The following is a 14606-nucleotide window of genomic DNA, read 5'->3' as shown; positions in this document are numbered from 1 at the left end:
TATTTTTATTCCCCATGTTAATTCCCCACATTTATTCTCCACATTTATTCCCCATATTTATTTATTCCCCACATTTATTCCCCATATTAATTTCCCACATTTATTCCCCACATTTATTTCCCATATTTATTCCCATATTAATTTCCCATATTTATTTCATTCCCCACATTTATTCCCCACATTTATTTCCCATATTTATTTCATTTCCCACATTAATTCCCCATATTTATTTCCCATATGTGTTCCCCATATTTATTTATTCCCACATTTATTCCCCACATTTATTCCCCACATTTATTTCTCATATTTCCCATTTTTCCCCACTACTCCCATTTTCCCCATATTTCCTATTTCCCCCCATTTTTTCCTATTTTTTCCCCATTTTTCCCCCATTTCCCCCCTAACCCCATATTTCCCATTTTTCCCCACTAATCCCATTTTCCCCATATTTCCCATTTCCCCTCATTTTTTCCTATTTCCCCATTTCCCCACTAATCCCAAGTTCCCCATATTTCCTATTTCCCCCCATTTTTTTCCTATTTTTTCCCCATTTTTTCCCCTAATTTCTCCTCCCCTAATTTTTCCCCATTCCCCCCCTTTTTCCTCCCCTTTTTCCCCATTTTACCCCCATTTCCCCCCCATTTTTTCCCCATTTTCCCCATTTTTCCCCATTTCCCCCCTTTTTTCCCCTAATTTTTCCCCTAATTTTCCCCCCATTTTTTCCCCATTCCCCCCCATTTTTTCCCCCTTTTTCCCCATTTCCCCCCCATTTTTCCCCTAATTTTTCCCCATTTTTTCCTCCATTTTTCCCCTAATTTTCCCTATTTCACCCCCTTTTCCCCCTTTTTCCCCATTTTTCCCGATTTTTTCCCCATTTGCCCCCCTTTTTTCTCCCTTTTTTCTCCATTTTTCCCAATTTTTTCCTCATTTCCCCCCTTTTTTTCCTATATTTCCCCATTTTTTGCCTAATTTTTCCACATTTCCCCCCCCTTTTTTTCTCCCTTTTTTCTCTGTTTTTTCCCCTAATTTTTCCCCATTTTCCCCCATTTTTTCCCCCTTTTTGCCCCATTTTTCCCCATTTTTTCCCATTGTTCCCCCCTATCCCCACATTTCCCATATTTCCCATATTTATTTTCCCATATTTATTTCCCATATTTCCCATTTTCCCCCACTAATCCCATTTTCCCCATATTTCCCATTTCCCCTCATTTTTTCCTAATTTTTCCCCATTTCCCCACTAATCTCAATTTCCCCATATTTCCTATTTCCCCCCTTTTTTTTCCTATTTTTTCCCCATTTTTCCCCTAATTCCCCCCCCTTTTTCCCCCTTCCCCCCCTTTCCCCTTTTTTCCCCATTTTGCCCCATTTTCCCCAATTTTTCCCCTAATTTTTCCCCATTTCACCCCCTTTTTTCCCCCTTTTTCCCCCCTTTTTTCCCCCATTTTTCCCCTAATTTTTCCCCATTTCCCCCCCTGTTTTCCCCATTTTTTCCCCATTTCCCCCCCTTTTTTCCCCCATTTTCCCCCATTTTTTCCCCTAATTTTTCCCCATTTCCCCCCGTTTTCCCTCTTTTTCCCCATTTCCCCCCTTTTTTCCCCTAATTTTTCCCCATTTCCCTCCATTTTCCCCCCTAACCCCACATTTCCCATATTTCCCATTTTCCCCACTAATCCAATTTTCCCCATATTTCCTATTTTCCACCATATTTTTCCTATTTTCCCCCATTTTTTTCCTAATTTCCCCCCTCCTTTTTTTCCCCTAATTTTTCCCCTAATTTTCCCCCCATTTTTTCCCCATTCCCCCCCATTTTTTCCCCCTTTTTCCCCATTTCCCCCCCATTTTTCCCCTAATTTTTCCCCATTTTTTCCTCCATTTTTCCCCTAATTTTCCCTATTTCACCCCCTTTTCCCCCTTTTTCCCCATTTTTCCCGATTTTTTCCCCATTTGCCCCCCTTTTTTCTCCCTTTTTTCTCCATTTTTTCCCAATTTTTTCCTCATTTCCCCCCTTTTTTTCCTATATTTCCCCATTTTTTGCCTAATTTTTCCACATTTCCCCCCCCCTTTTTTCTCCCTTTTTTCTCTGTTTTTTCCCCTAATTTTTCCCCATTTTCCCCCATTTTTTCCCCCTTTTTGCCCCATTTTTCCCCATTTTTTCCCCATTTCCCCCCCTGTTTTCCCCATTTTTTCCCCATTTCCCCCCCTTTTTTTCCCCCATTTTCCCCCATTTTTTCCCCTAATTTTTCCCCATTTCCCCCCGTTTTCCCTCTTTTTCCCCATTTCCCCCCTTTTTTCCCCTAATTTTTCCCGTTTTCCCTCCATTTTTCCCCCTAACCCCACATTTCCCATATTTCCCATATTTATTTTCCCATATTTATTTCCCATATTTCCCATTTTTCCCCACTAATCCCATTTTCCCCATATTTCCCATTTCCCCTCATTTTTTCCTAATTTTTCCCCATTTCCCCACTAATCTCAATTTCCCCATATTTCCTATTTCCCCCCTTTTTTTTCCTATTTTTTCCCCATTTTTCCCCTAATTCCCCCCCCCTTTTTCCCCCTTCCCCCCCTTTTCCCCTTTTTTTCCCCATTTTGCCCCATTTTCCCCAATTTTTCCCCTAATTTTTCCCCATTTCACCCCCTTTTTTCCCCCTTTTTCCCCCCTTTTTTCCCCCATTTTTCCCCTAATTTTTCCCCATTTCCCCCCCTGTTTTCCCCATTTTTTCCCCATTTCCCCCCCTTTTTTTCCCCCATTTTCCCCCATTTTTTCCCCTAATTTTTCCCCATTTCCCTCCATTTTTCCCCCTAACCCCACATTTCCCACATTTCCCATTTTTCCCCACTAATCCAATTTTCCCCATATTTCCTATTTTCCACCATATTTTTCCTATTTTCCCCCATTTTTTTCCTAATTTCCCCCCCCCTTTTTTTCCCCTAATTTTTCCCCTAATTTTCCCCCCATTTTTTCCCCATTCCCCCCCATTTTTTCCCCTAATTTTTCCCCATTTCCCCCCCATTTTTCCCCTAATTTTTCCTCATTTTTTCCTCCATTTTTCCCCTAATTTTCCCTATTTCACCCCCTTTTCCCCCTTTTTCCCCATTTTTCCCGATTTTTTCCCCATTTGCCCCCCTTTTTTCTCCCTTTTTTCTCCATTTTTTCCCAAGTTTTTCCTCATTTCCCCCCTTTTTTTCCTATATTTCCCCATTTTTTGCCTAATTTTTCCACATTCCCCCCCCTTTTTTTCTCCCTTTTTTCTCTGTTTTTTCCCCTAATTTTTCCCCATTTTCCCCCATTTTTTCCCCCTTTTTGCCCCATTTTTCCCCATTTTTTCCCATTGTTCCCCCCTATCCCCACATTTCCCATATTTCCCATATTTATTTTCCCATATTTATTTCCCATATTTCCCATTTTTCCCCACTAATCCCATTTTCCCCATATTTCCCATTTCCCCTCATTTTTTCCTAATTTTTCCCCATTTCCCCACTAATCTCAATTTCCCCATATTTCCTATTTCCCCCCTTTTTTTTCCTATTTTTTCCCCATTTTTCCCCTAATTCCCCCCCCTTTTCCCCCTTCCCCCCCCCTTTCCCCTTTTTTTCCCCATTTTGCCCCATTTTCCCCAATTTTTCCCCTAATTTTTCCCCATTTCACCCCCTTTTTTCCCCCTTTTTTCCCCCCTTTTTTCCCCCATTTCCCCTAATTTTTCCCCATTTCCCCCCCTGTTTTCCCCATTTTTTCCCCATTTCCCCCCCTTTTTTTCCCCCATTTTCCCCCCTTTTTTCCCCTAATTTTTCCCCATTTCCCTCCATTTTTCCCCCTAACCCCACATTTCCCATATTTCCCATTTTTCCCCACTAATCCAATTTTCCCCATATTTCCTATTTTCCACCATATTTTTCCTATTTTCCCCCATTTTTTTCCTAATTTCCCCCCCCCTTTTTTTCCCCTAATTTTTCCCCTAATTTTCCCCCCATTTTTTCCCCATTTCCCCCCCTTTTTTCCCCCTTTTTCCCCATTTTTTCCCAATTGTTTCCCCATTTTTCCCTGTTTTTTCCCCACATTTCCCATATTAATTTCCCATATTAATTCCCCACATTTATTTCCCATATTTCCCACATTTCCCCAGTTCTCCTCGGCCGTGCACGTGGGGCTGTTCCTGTTCGAGCATTTCCCGGCTCTGCTGGTGGCCTCGGGGCTCTTCAGCAACCTGGTGTCTGTGGGGCTGCTGCAGAGCTTCCCCTGCCTGCGGCCCGGATCCTCCAACTTCCTCCTCTCCTGCGGTCAGACAAAAACTTGGGGTTTTTGAAATTATTTGGGATCTTTTGGGATTTTTTTGGGATTTTTTTGGGGATTTTTTGGAATTTAAATGGGATTTTTTAGCGATTTTTTAGGCGTTTTTTGGGATTGAAATGGGATTTTTCGGCAATTTTTGGCGGGATTTTTAGAGAGAATTGTTGGAGATTTTTAGAGAGAGTTATTGGGGATATTTTGGGAATGTATACGGGATTTTTTTGGGATTTTTTGGGGAATTTTTGGGATTCTCTGAGTGCCCCACAAAGCTCAGAATGCCCCAGAATTTGGGGTTCCTGGTGTACGTGGGGCTGCTGCAGAGCTTCCCCTGCCTGCGGCCCGGCTCCTCCAACTTCCTCCTCTCCTGCGGTCAGACAAAAACTTTGCAATTTTTTTAGGAATTTTGGGGATTTTTGGGGGATTTTTAGGGGATTTTTGGGGATTTAAATGGGATTTTTTTGGAATTTTTTAGCGATTTTTTAGCGATTTTTGGGGATTGAAATGGGATTTTTTGGCGATTTTTGGCGGGATTTTTAGAGAGAATTATTGGGGATTTTTGGAGGGAATTTTTGGGGATTTTTTGGGGAATTTTTGGGATTTCTTAAGAGCCCCACAAAGCTCAGAATGCCCCACAATTTGTGGTTCCTGGTGTCCGTGGGGCTGCTGCAGAGCTTCCCCTGCCTGTGGCCGGGATCCTCCAACTTCCTCCTCTCCTGCGGTCAGTCACACACTTCGGAATTTATTTGGGATTTTTGGGATTTTTTTGGGATTTTTTGGGGTTTTTTGGGGGTTTTTGGTGATTTTTAGGGATTTAAATGGGATTTTTTTTGGATTTTTTAGGGATTTTTTGGGGATTTAAATGGGATTTTTCGGTGATTTTTGGAGGGATTTTTAGAGAGAATTATGGAAGATTTTTTTGGGATTTTTGGAGGGAATTATTGGGGAAATTTTACAGGATTTTTTGGGGAATTTTTGGGATTTTTTAAGAGCCCCAATAAGCTCAGAATGCCCCACAATTTGTGGTTCCTGGTGTACGTGGGGCTGCTGCAGAGCTTCCCCTGCCTGCGGCCCGGCTCCTCCAACTTCCTCCTCTCCTGCGGTCAGACAGCAATTTCAAATTTTATTTGGGATTTTTGGGGATTTTTTTTGGATTTTTTGGGATTTTTAGGGGACTTTTTGGGATTTTTTTGGGCTTTTTTTGGGATTTTTTGGGATTTAAATGGGATTTTCCGGTGATTTTTGGCGGGATTTTTAGAGAGAATTATTGGGGATTTTTTGGAGATTTTTAGAGAGAATTAGTGGGCATTATTGGGGAAATATTACAGGATTTTTTGGGGAATTTTTGGGATTTTTTAATAGCCCCAAAAAGCTCAGAATTTGTGGTTCCTGGTGTACGTGGGGCTGCTGCAGAGCTTCCCCTGCCTGCGGCCGGGCTCCTCCAACTTCCTCCTCTCCTGCGGTCAGAAACTCATTTGGGATTTTATTGGGATTTTTTGGGATTTTTAGGGGACTTTTTGGGCTTTTTTTGGGATTTTTTTGGGATTTTTTAGGGATTGAAATGGGATTTTTCAGTGATTTTTGGCGGGATTTTTAGAGAGAATTATTGGGGATTTTCGGAGGGAATTATTGGGGATTTTTGGAGGGAATTTTTGGGGATTTTTTGGGGAATTTTTGGGATTTTTTAAGAGCCCCAATAAGCTCAGGATGCCCCACAATTTGGGGTTCCTGGTGTCCGTGGGGCTGCTGCAGAGCTTCCCCTGCGTCTGGCCGGGATCCTCCAACTTCCTCCTCTCCTGCGGTCAGTCACTCATTTGGGGTTTGGGGAATTATTTGGGATTTTTTGGGATTTTTTTGGGAATTTTTGGGGGATTTTTTGGTGATTTTTGGGGATTTAAATGGGATTTTTTGGGGATTTAAATGGGATTTTTCAGTGGTTTTTGGCGGGATTTTTGGAGAGAATTATTGGGGATTTTTTAGGAATTTTTGGGATTTTTTTGGGATTTTTTTTTATTTTATTTTTTAGGGATTTTTTGGGATTTGAATGGGATTTTTCGGTGATTTTTTGCAGGATTTTTAGAGAGAATTTTGGGATTTTTTTGGGATTTTTTGGGGATTTTTTTAGGGATTGAAATGGGATTTTCCGGTGATTTTTGGAGGGATATTTGGAGAGAATTTTGGGGTTTTTTTAGTAATTTTTGGGGATTTTTTTGGGATTTTTTAGGAATTTTTCGGGAATTTTACGGGGATTATTTCTGGGAGGATCTTTGGGGATTTTGGTGAAAATTTGGGGAACTTCTTGGAATTTTGGGGAAATTTTTGGGTGGGATTTTTTGGGGGGATTTTTAAGGAATTTCGTGAGAATTTTTGGGGATTTTGGGGGATTTTTGGGGGGAATTTTTAGGGATATTTTGGGATTTTTTGGGGATTTTTTGGGGATTTTTTTGGGATATTTTGGGATTTTTTGGGGTTCTTTGGGAAATTTTGGGGGAATTTTTAGGGATATTTTGGGATTTTTTTGGGGGGAATTTTTAGGGATATTTTGGGATTTTTTTGGGAATTTTCAGGGATAATTTGGGATTTTTCTGGGCGTTCTTTGGGAATTTTTGGGGGGAATTTTCAGGGGTATTTTGGGATTTTTTGGGGGTTCTTTGAGGATTTTTGGGGGGAATTTTTAGGGATATTTTGGGATTTTTGGGGGGAATTTTTAGGGATATTTTGGGATTTTTTTGGGCGTTCTTTGGGAATTTTTGGGGGGAATTTTGATGCAGTTTCGGGACAATTTTGATGGAATTTTCAGGGCAATTTTAAGGGAATTTTTAAAGCTTTGAGATCCCAAATTTTGAGATCCTTGAACACCCCAAAAAATCCCCCAAATTTCCATCCCCACCTCAAAATTCCCGATTTGGGATTGGCCTGGGGGGACGGGAGGGCTCCAAAATTTGGGATTTTCCTTCTGGAATTTTCTGATCCCGTTGTTTTTCCCTAAATTTGGGATTTTCCTTCTGGAATGTTCTGACCCCATTTTTTTCCTGTTTTTCCCACAGTTCTGGTGGTGCTCAATCACTACCTGGCATTCCAATATTTTGCTGAGGAATTTTATCTTTTCTCTGAGGTAAGATCCCAAAAAAATTGGGATTTTCTTCATTTTCCCCATTGGAAAAAATTTCAATTTTTGGGTTGGTAGCTCTGAATTGGGATCGCTGAGATGGAATTTTGGGATTTTGGAGCTGGAATTCTGGGATTTCCACGTGGAATTTTGGGAATTCTGGGTTGGAATTTTGGGAATTCTGGGTTGGAATTTTGGGAATTCTGGCTTCTTTCAAGGAAGAGCAAAAAATTTGGGAACACCTCAAAGGAACTTTTTTATCCCACAAAAAAAGGGGTGAGATTGGAAATTTTCCATGGGAATTCTTGGAATTTTGGGGTTGGAATTTTGAGATTTCCAGCTGGAATTTTGGGAATTCTGGGTTGGACTTTTCCATAGGAATTCTTGGAATTTTGGGGTTTTTGGGTTGGAATTTTGGGATTTCCGGGCTGGAATTTTAGGGAATTCTGCAGGTCCTGGAAATTTTCCATAGGAATTCTTGGAATTTTGGGATTTTCCAGCTGGAATTTTGGGAATTCTGGGTTGCAATTTTGGGGGTTTGGGGTTGGAATTTTGGGATTTTTGAGCTGGAATTTTGGAGAATTCTGGTTGGAATTTTTCCTTAGGAATTCTTGGAATTTTGGGATTTCCAAGCTGGAATTTTAGGGAATTCTGCAGGTCCTGGCTGGAAATTTTCCATAGGAATTTTTGGAATTTTGGTGTTTTTGGGTTCAAATTTTGGGGTTTCCGAGCTGGAATTTTAGGGAATTCTGCAGGTCCTGGTTTAGAACTTTCCATGGCAATTCTTGGAATTTTTGGGTTGGAACTTTGGGATTGCTGAGATGGAATTTTGGGATTTTGGAGCTGGAATTCTGGGATTTCCACGTGGAATTTTGGGAATTCTGGGTTGGAATTTTGGGAATTCTGGGTTGGAATTTTGGCAATTCTGGCTTCTTTCAAGGAAGAGCAAAAAATGTGGGAACACCTCAAAGGAACTTTTTTATCCCACAAAAAAAGGGGTGAGATGGAAATTTTCCTTAGGAATTCTTGGAATTTTGGGGGTTTTGGGGTTGGAATTTTGGGATTTCCAAACTGAAATTTTGGGAATTCTGGTTGGACTTTTCCATGGGAATTCTTGGAATTTTGGGGGTTTTTGGGTTGGAATTTTGGGATTTCCAAGCTGGAATTTTAGGGAATTCTGCAGGTCCTGGCTGGAAATTTTCCATAGGAATTTTTGGAATTTTGGGGGTTTTTAGGTCGGGATTTTGATGGTTTTTGGGTTGGGATTTTGGGAATTGAGGTTGGAATGTTTGGGAATTGTGCAGGTCCTGGCTTATTTCACCTTCTGCCTGTGGTTGATTCCCTTCGCCTTCTTCGTGTCGCTGTCGGCCGGGGAGAACGTCCTGCCCTCCACGGTGCAGCCCGGAGGTGGGGACGGGAACGGGGACGGGAACGGGAACGGGAGCGGGGTTGGGATTGGGGTTGGGATTGGGAATGGGAATGGGAATGGGGTTGGGATTGGGGTTGGGTGGGAAAGGATTTTGAGTTCATCCAGTTTGGATCCCGCTCAGAACATCCTGGAAATTTGGGATTTTTGGGGCCATCAAGGGTGACGATGTGGTGAAAATTTGGGATTTTTGGGGGACCTTGAAGAATCCCAGAAATTTGGGGTTCCTGAGCCCTCAGAGAATCCCAGAAATTCGGGATTCTTGGGGTTCCCCAAGGGTTCAGAATGTCCCAAAAATTTGGGGTTCCTGAGCCCTTGGAGAATCCCAAGGATTGAACTCCATGGTGCAGCCCCAAGGTGGGAACGGGGTCGGGAATGGGATTGGGAATGGGAATGGGGTCAGGAATGGGGTTGGGAATGGGGTTGGGAATGGGAGTGGGTGGGAAAGGATTTTGAGTTCATCCAGTTTTGATCCCGCTCAGAACGTCCTGGAAATTTGGGATTTTTGGGGCCATCAAGGGTGACAATGCTGTGGAAATCTGGGATTTTTGGGGTTCCTTGAGCCCTTGGAGAATCCCAGAAATTTGGGATTTTGGGGCTTCCCAAGGGTCTGGAATGTCCCAGAAATTTGGGATTTTGGAGGGATCCCTGAGCCCTTGGAGAATCCCAAGGATTGAACTCCAGGGTGCAGCCCAGAGGTGGGAACGGGGTCGGGAATGGGATTGGGATTGGGAATGGGATTGGGATTGGGGTTGGGATTGGGATTGGGATTGGGAATGGGTGGGAAAGGATTTTGAGTTCGTCCAGTTTGGATCCCGCTCAGAACGTCCTGGAAATTTGGGATTTTTGGGGTTCTTTGAGCCCTCGGAGAATCCCAGAAATTTGGGATTCTTGGGGGTCCTTGAGCCTTCAGAGAGTCCCAGAAATTTGGGATTCCTGGAGTTCCCCAAGGGCTCAGAATGTCCCAAAAATTTGGGGTTCCTGAGCCCTTGGAGAATCCCAAGGATTGAACGTCCTGCCCTCCATGGTGCAGCCCACAGGTGGGATTGGGGTTGGGATTGGGAATGGGGTTGGGGTCAGGAATGGGGTCAGGAATGGGGTCAGGAATGGGGTTGGGATTGGGAATGGGTGGGAAAGGATTTTGAGTTCATCCAGTTTGGATCCCGCTCAGAACGTCCTGGAAATTTGGGATTTTTGGGGTTCCTTGAGCCCTCAGAGAATCCCAGAAATTTGGGATTTTGGGGGATGATCAAGGAGTCAGAATGTCCCAAAAATTTGGGGTTCCTGAGCCCTTGGAGAATCCCAAGGATTGAACTCCACGGTGCAGCCCCGAGGTGGGAATGAGATTGGGAATGGGAATGGGATTGGGAATGGGAATGGGAATGGGGTCAGGAATGGGGTTGGGAATGGGGTTGGGAATGAGAATAGATGGGAAAGGATTTTGAGTTTGTCTGGTTTCGATCCTGCTCAGAACGTCCCAGAAATTTGGGATTTTTGGGGGTGTCAAGGGTGACAATGCCGTGGAAATTTGGGATTTTTGGGGTTCCTGAGCCCTTGGAGAATCCCAAGGTTTGAACTCCACGGTGCAGCCCTGAGGTGGGAATGGGGTTGGGATTGGGATTGGGATTGGGAATGGGAATGGGGTCAGGAATGGGGTCAGGAATGGGGTCAGGAATGGGATTGGGGTTGGGAATGGGTGGGAAAGGATTTCAGGCTTGTCCAGTTCTGATCCTGCTCAGAATGTCCTGAAAATTTGGGATTTTTGAGGTCCCCAAGCCTTTGGAGAATCCCAAGGATTGGGAGTGCCAAGGCCTCAGAGAATCCCAGAAATTTGGGATTTTGGGGGTGATCAAGGAGTCAGAACGTCCCGGAAATTTGGGATCTTTGGGGCCATCAAGGGTGACGATGTGGTGAAAATTTGGGATTTTTGGGGGTCCTTGAAGAATCCCAGAAATTTGGGGTTCCTGAGCCTTCAGAGAATCCCAGAAATTTGGGATTTTGGGGGTTGATCAAGGAGTCAGAATGTCCCAAAAATTTGAGGTTCCTGAGCCCTTGGAGAATCCCAAGGTTTGAACTCCACGGTGCAGCCCAGAGGTGGGAACGGGATTGGGATTGGGATTGGGATTGGGATTGGGATTGGGATTGGGATTGGGATTGGGATTGGGATTGGGATTGGGAATGGGGTCAGGAATGGGGTCGGGAATGGGATTGGGATTGGGATTGGGATTGGGAATGGGATTGGGATTGGGAATGGGATTGGGAATGGGGTTGGGATTGGGAATGGGTGGGAAAGGATTTTGAGTTCATCCAGTTTCAATCCCGCTCAGAACGTCCCGGAAATTTGGGATTTTTGGGGGTGTCAAGGGTGACAATGCCGTGGAAATCTGGGATTTTTGGGGTCCTTGAGCCCTTGGAGAATCCCATATTTGGGATTGAACTCCGTGGTGCAGCTCCGAGGTGGGAACAGGATTGGGGTTGGGGTTGGGATTGGGATTGGGAATGGGGTCAGGAATGGGGTCAGGAATGGGGTCAGGAATGGGGTCAGGAATGGGAATGGTTGGGAAAGGATTTTGAGTTCGTCCAGTTTGGATCCCGCTCAGAACGTCCTGGAAATTTGGGATTTTTGGGGCCATCAAGGGTGACAATGCCGTGGAAATTTGGGATTTTTGGGGTTCCTTGAGCCCTCAGAGAATCCCAGAAATTTGGGATTTTGGGGGATGATCAAGGAGTCAGAATGTCCCAAAAATTTGAGGTTCCTGAGCCCTTGGAGAATCCCAAGGATTGAACTCCACGGTGCAGCCCCGAGGTGGGAATGGGGTTGGGATTGGGATTGGGATTGGGATTGGGGTTGGGAATGGGAATGGGTGGGAAAGGATTTCAGGCTTGTCCAGTTCTGATCCTGCTCAGAATGTCCTGAAAATTTGGGATTTTTGAGGTCCCCAAGCCTTTGGAGAATCCCAAGGATTGGGAGTGCCAAGGCCTCAGAGAATCCCAGAAATTTGGGATTTTGGGGGTGATCAAGGAGTCAGAACGTCCCAGAAATTTGGGATCTTTGGGGCCATCAAGGGTGACGATGTGGTGAAAATTTGGGATTTTTGGGGGTCCTTGAAGAATCCCAGAAATTTGGGGTTCCTGAGCCTTCAGAGAATCCCAGAAATTTGGGATTTTGGGGGTTGGTCAAGGAGTCAGAATGTCCCAAAAATTTGAGGTTCCTGAGCCCTTGGAGAATCCCAAGGATTGAGCTCCATGGTGCAGCCCCAAGGTGGGAACAGGATTGGGAATGGGATTGGGATTGGGATTGGGAATGGGGTCAGGAATGGGGTCAGGAATGGGATTGGGATTGGGAATGGGATTGGGAATGGGGTTGGGATTGGGAATGGGGTTGGGGTCAGGAATGGGGTCAGGAATGGGGTCAGGAATGGGGTCAGGAATGGGGTTGGGATTGGGAATGGGTGGGAAAGGATTTTGAGTTCATCCAGTTTGGATCCCGCTCAGAACGTCCTGGAAATTTGGGATTTTTGGGGTTCCTTGAGCCCTCAGAGAATCCCAGAAATTTGGGATTTTGGGGGATGATCAAGGAGTCAGAATGTCCCAAAAATTTGGGGTTCCTGAGCCCTTGGAGAATCCCAAGGATTGAACTCCACGGTGCAGCCCCGAGGTGGGAACGGGGTCGGGAATGGGAATGGGGTCAGGAATGGGGTTGGGATTGGGGTTGGGAATGAGAATAGATGGGAAAGGATTTTGAGTTTGTCTGGTTTCGATCCTGCTCAGAACATCCCAGAAATTTGGGATTCCTGGGCCTTCCTGTGGGCTCAGAATGTCCCAAAATTTTGGGATTTTTAGGGGTCAGAATGTCCCATAAATTGGGGCTCCCAAAGGCTCCAAGAATCCCCAAAAAATTTGGGATCCCTGGGCACCCCAAAAACTCCGAGAATTCCATGGAATTGGCGCTTCCTGAGCACCCCACAAATTTAAAATCCCCGAGAACCCCAAAACTCCAACCCCACATTCCCAATGGGATCCAGAACCAACCACAACAACTCCTTTGGGAATTCCATCCCACTCCCCAAAAATCCCCAAAATCCCAAAAATCCCAAAATTCAGGAATTCTGACCCCGTTTCCCGCCCGTTTTTCCGCAGACGACGTCGTCTCCAATTATTTCACCAAGGGGAAAAGAGGGAAACGCTCCGGGATCCTCCTGATTTTCTCCTTCATCAAGGAAGCCATCCTGCCCAGCAGGCAGAAAATTTACTGAAATTCCAGAAGATTTGGGAAAATTTGGGAATTTTTGGGAATATCCAGAAGATCCCCCAGCCGGAATATCCCAAATTTTGCCGCTTTTTTTAGGGATTTTTTTTGGGAATTCAAAGACTTGGACACTCCTGGAGGTGCCGACCGCGCTTGGGGGGTTTTCCTGCTGATTCTTTGGGGATGTTTTCATGGAAAATTTTGGGAATTTTGGGAATTTTGGGAATTTCCCCAGTTCCCTGAGGAAGCTGCTCCTGGATTTTCCTGAGGGTTCCACCAGAGCCGTGAATGAAAGGAAAAAAAAATGGGAAAAATCGGGATAAACCCAGAGGATTCCACATTTTTCCAGAAGGAATGATCCCAAAAAAAAAAAAAAAATTAAAAAATCAAGATTTGGGTGGTTGAAATCCTGAAAATTCCCATTTTTCCCTCCAGCAAAGCCTTGGGAAGGAGTTGACGGGAAGGGATTTTCCATGGGAATCTCAGTTTTCCAAGGAATTCCCAGAATTCCGGATTTTTCTGACCTGCAGACCAGAGGGGAATGTTGAGAATTCCCAGATTTTTCCTTCCTCCTTTTCCAAAGGGTGAAAATCCTCCGAGGGAGCTGCAAATTTCTTCTTTCTCATCCAAAAAATTCCCGTTTTTTTTTTCTGGAATTTTCCATTCCCACCCCAGCCAGGCTTGGGAATTCCCGATCCAGAAGATTTTTTCGAGGAATTCCCAAAAAAAAAAAAAAAAAAATTCCTTTGGAAAAGTTGGAATTTTGCTCTGAGACCTCTTGGATTGGGATTTTTTTGTTGATTTTTTTTCTTTTTTTTTTTTTCCCCCCTCTGGATTGGCTGGAAAATTCCAGGATGGGAATGAGGAAAATCAGGAATTCCTGATCCCTTTGAATCCCGATTTTCCTGGGAATTTTTTTTTTTTCCATATTTTTCCAGTCTGGATTTCCAGGAGCTGAATCAGATTTTAGAGAAATTGTGGGAAATCCATCAATATTGAACCAGGAAAAGGAAATTTGGGATGAAACCTCTGGAAATTTGGGAAAATCATTCCCGGAAACACCAAAAATGAGAGAAATCGATGAATAAAGTGGAAAAATCTTGGATTTTCCTTGGGGTTTTGAGGGTTTTTATTGGGATTGGGATTTTTCCAGGTTGTGGAATTTGGATGGAATTTTGCCCCAGGAATTCCAGGATTTTGGGGGAAATTCATGGATTCAGATCCCATCCCCCATCCTGTGGGATTGTGGATTTTCCTGGATCTGGAAAGAGCAGGAAAAGGAAATTCCCAAGCTCTGGAATTTCCCTGGAAGCAGCAGAGAGAGCTCAAAAAAAGCTGGATTGGGAAAAAATCGGGGGAAAAAACTGCAGGATTTGGGAAAAATCAGGGAAGAAACTCCAGGATTTGAAGAAATCCGGGGAAAAATCTCCAGGATTTGGGAAAAATCCATGAAAAACTCCAAGGTTTGGAAAAATCTGGGGAAAAACTCCAGGAGAATTCCAGGATTTGGAGAAATCTGGGAAAAAATTCCTGGATT

At 44.0% G+C, this 14606-nt stretch overlaps 1 protein-coding gene across 1 annotated transcript in view; it reads left to right on the top strand.

Moving 5' to 3' along the window:
• TEX261 (testis expressed 261) overlaps positions 1 to 14179 on the top strand; it is a 20190-nt gene extending 6011 nt beyond the window's left edge. The window contains exons 3-6 of the mRNA XM_063157817.1: positions 4125 to 4278; positions 7333 to 7400; positions 8699 to 8801; positions 12961 to 14179. Of these exons, the coding sequence (XP_063013887.1) occupies positions 4125 to 4278; positions 7333 to 7400; positions 8699 to 8801; positions 12961 to 13076 (441 nt within the window). The 3' untranslated portion in view covers positions 13077 to 14179. The remainder of the gene's footprint in view (positions 1 to 4124; positions 4279 to 7332; positions 7401 to 8698; positions 8802 to 12960) is intronic.
• Positions 14180 to 14606: the final 427 nt, after the last annotated feature.

The sequence above is a fragment of the Melospiza melodia genome, chromosome 5 (genome assembly GCF_035770615.1).
Source record: "Melospiza melodia melodia isolate bMelMel2 chromosome 5, bMelMel2.pri, whole genome shotgun sequence".
NCBI classification, from domain to species: domain Eukaryota; kingdom Metazoa; phylum Chordata; class Aves; order Passeriformes; family Passerellidae; genus Melospiza; species Melospiza melodia.
This window is presented reverse-complemented; position numbering and strand designations above follow the sequence as displayed.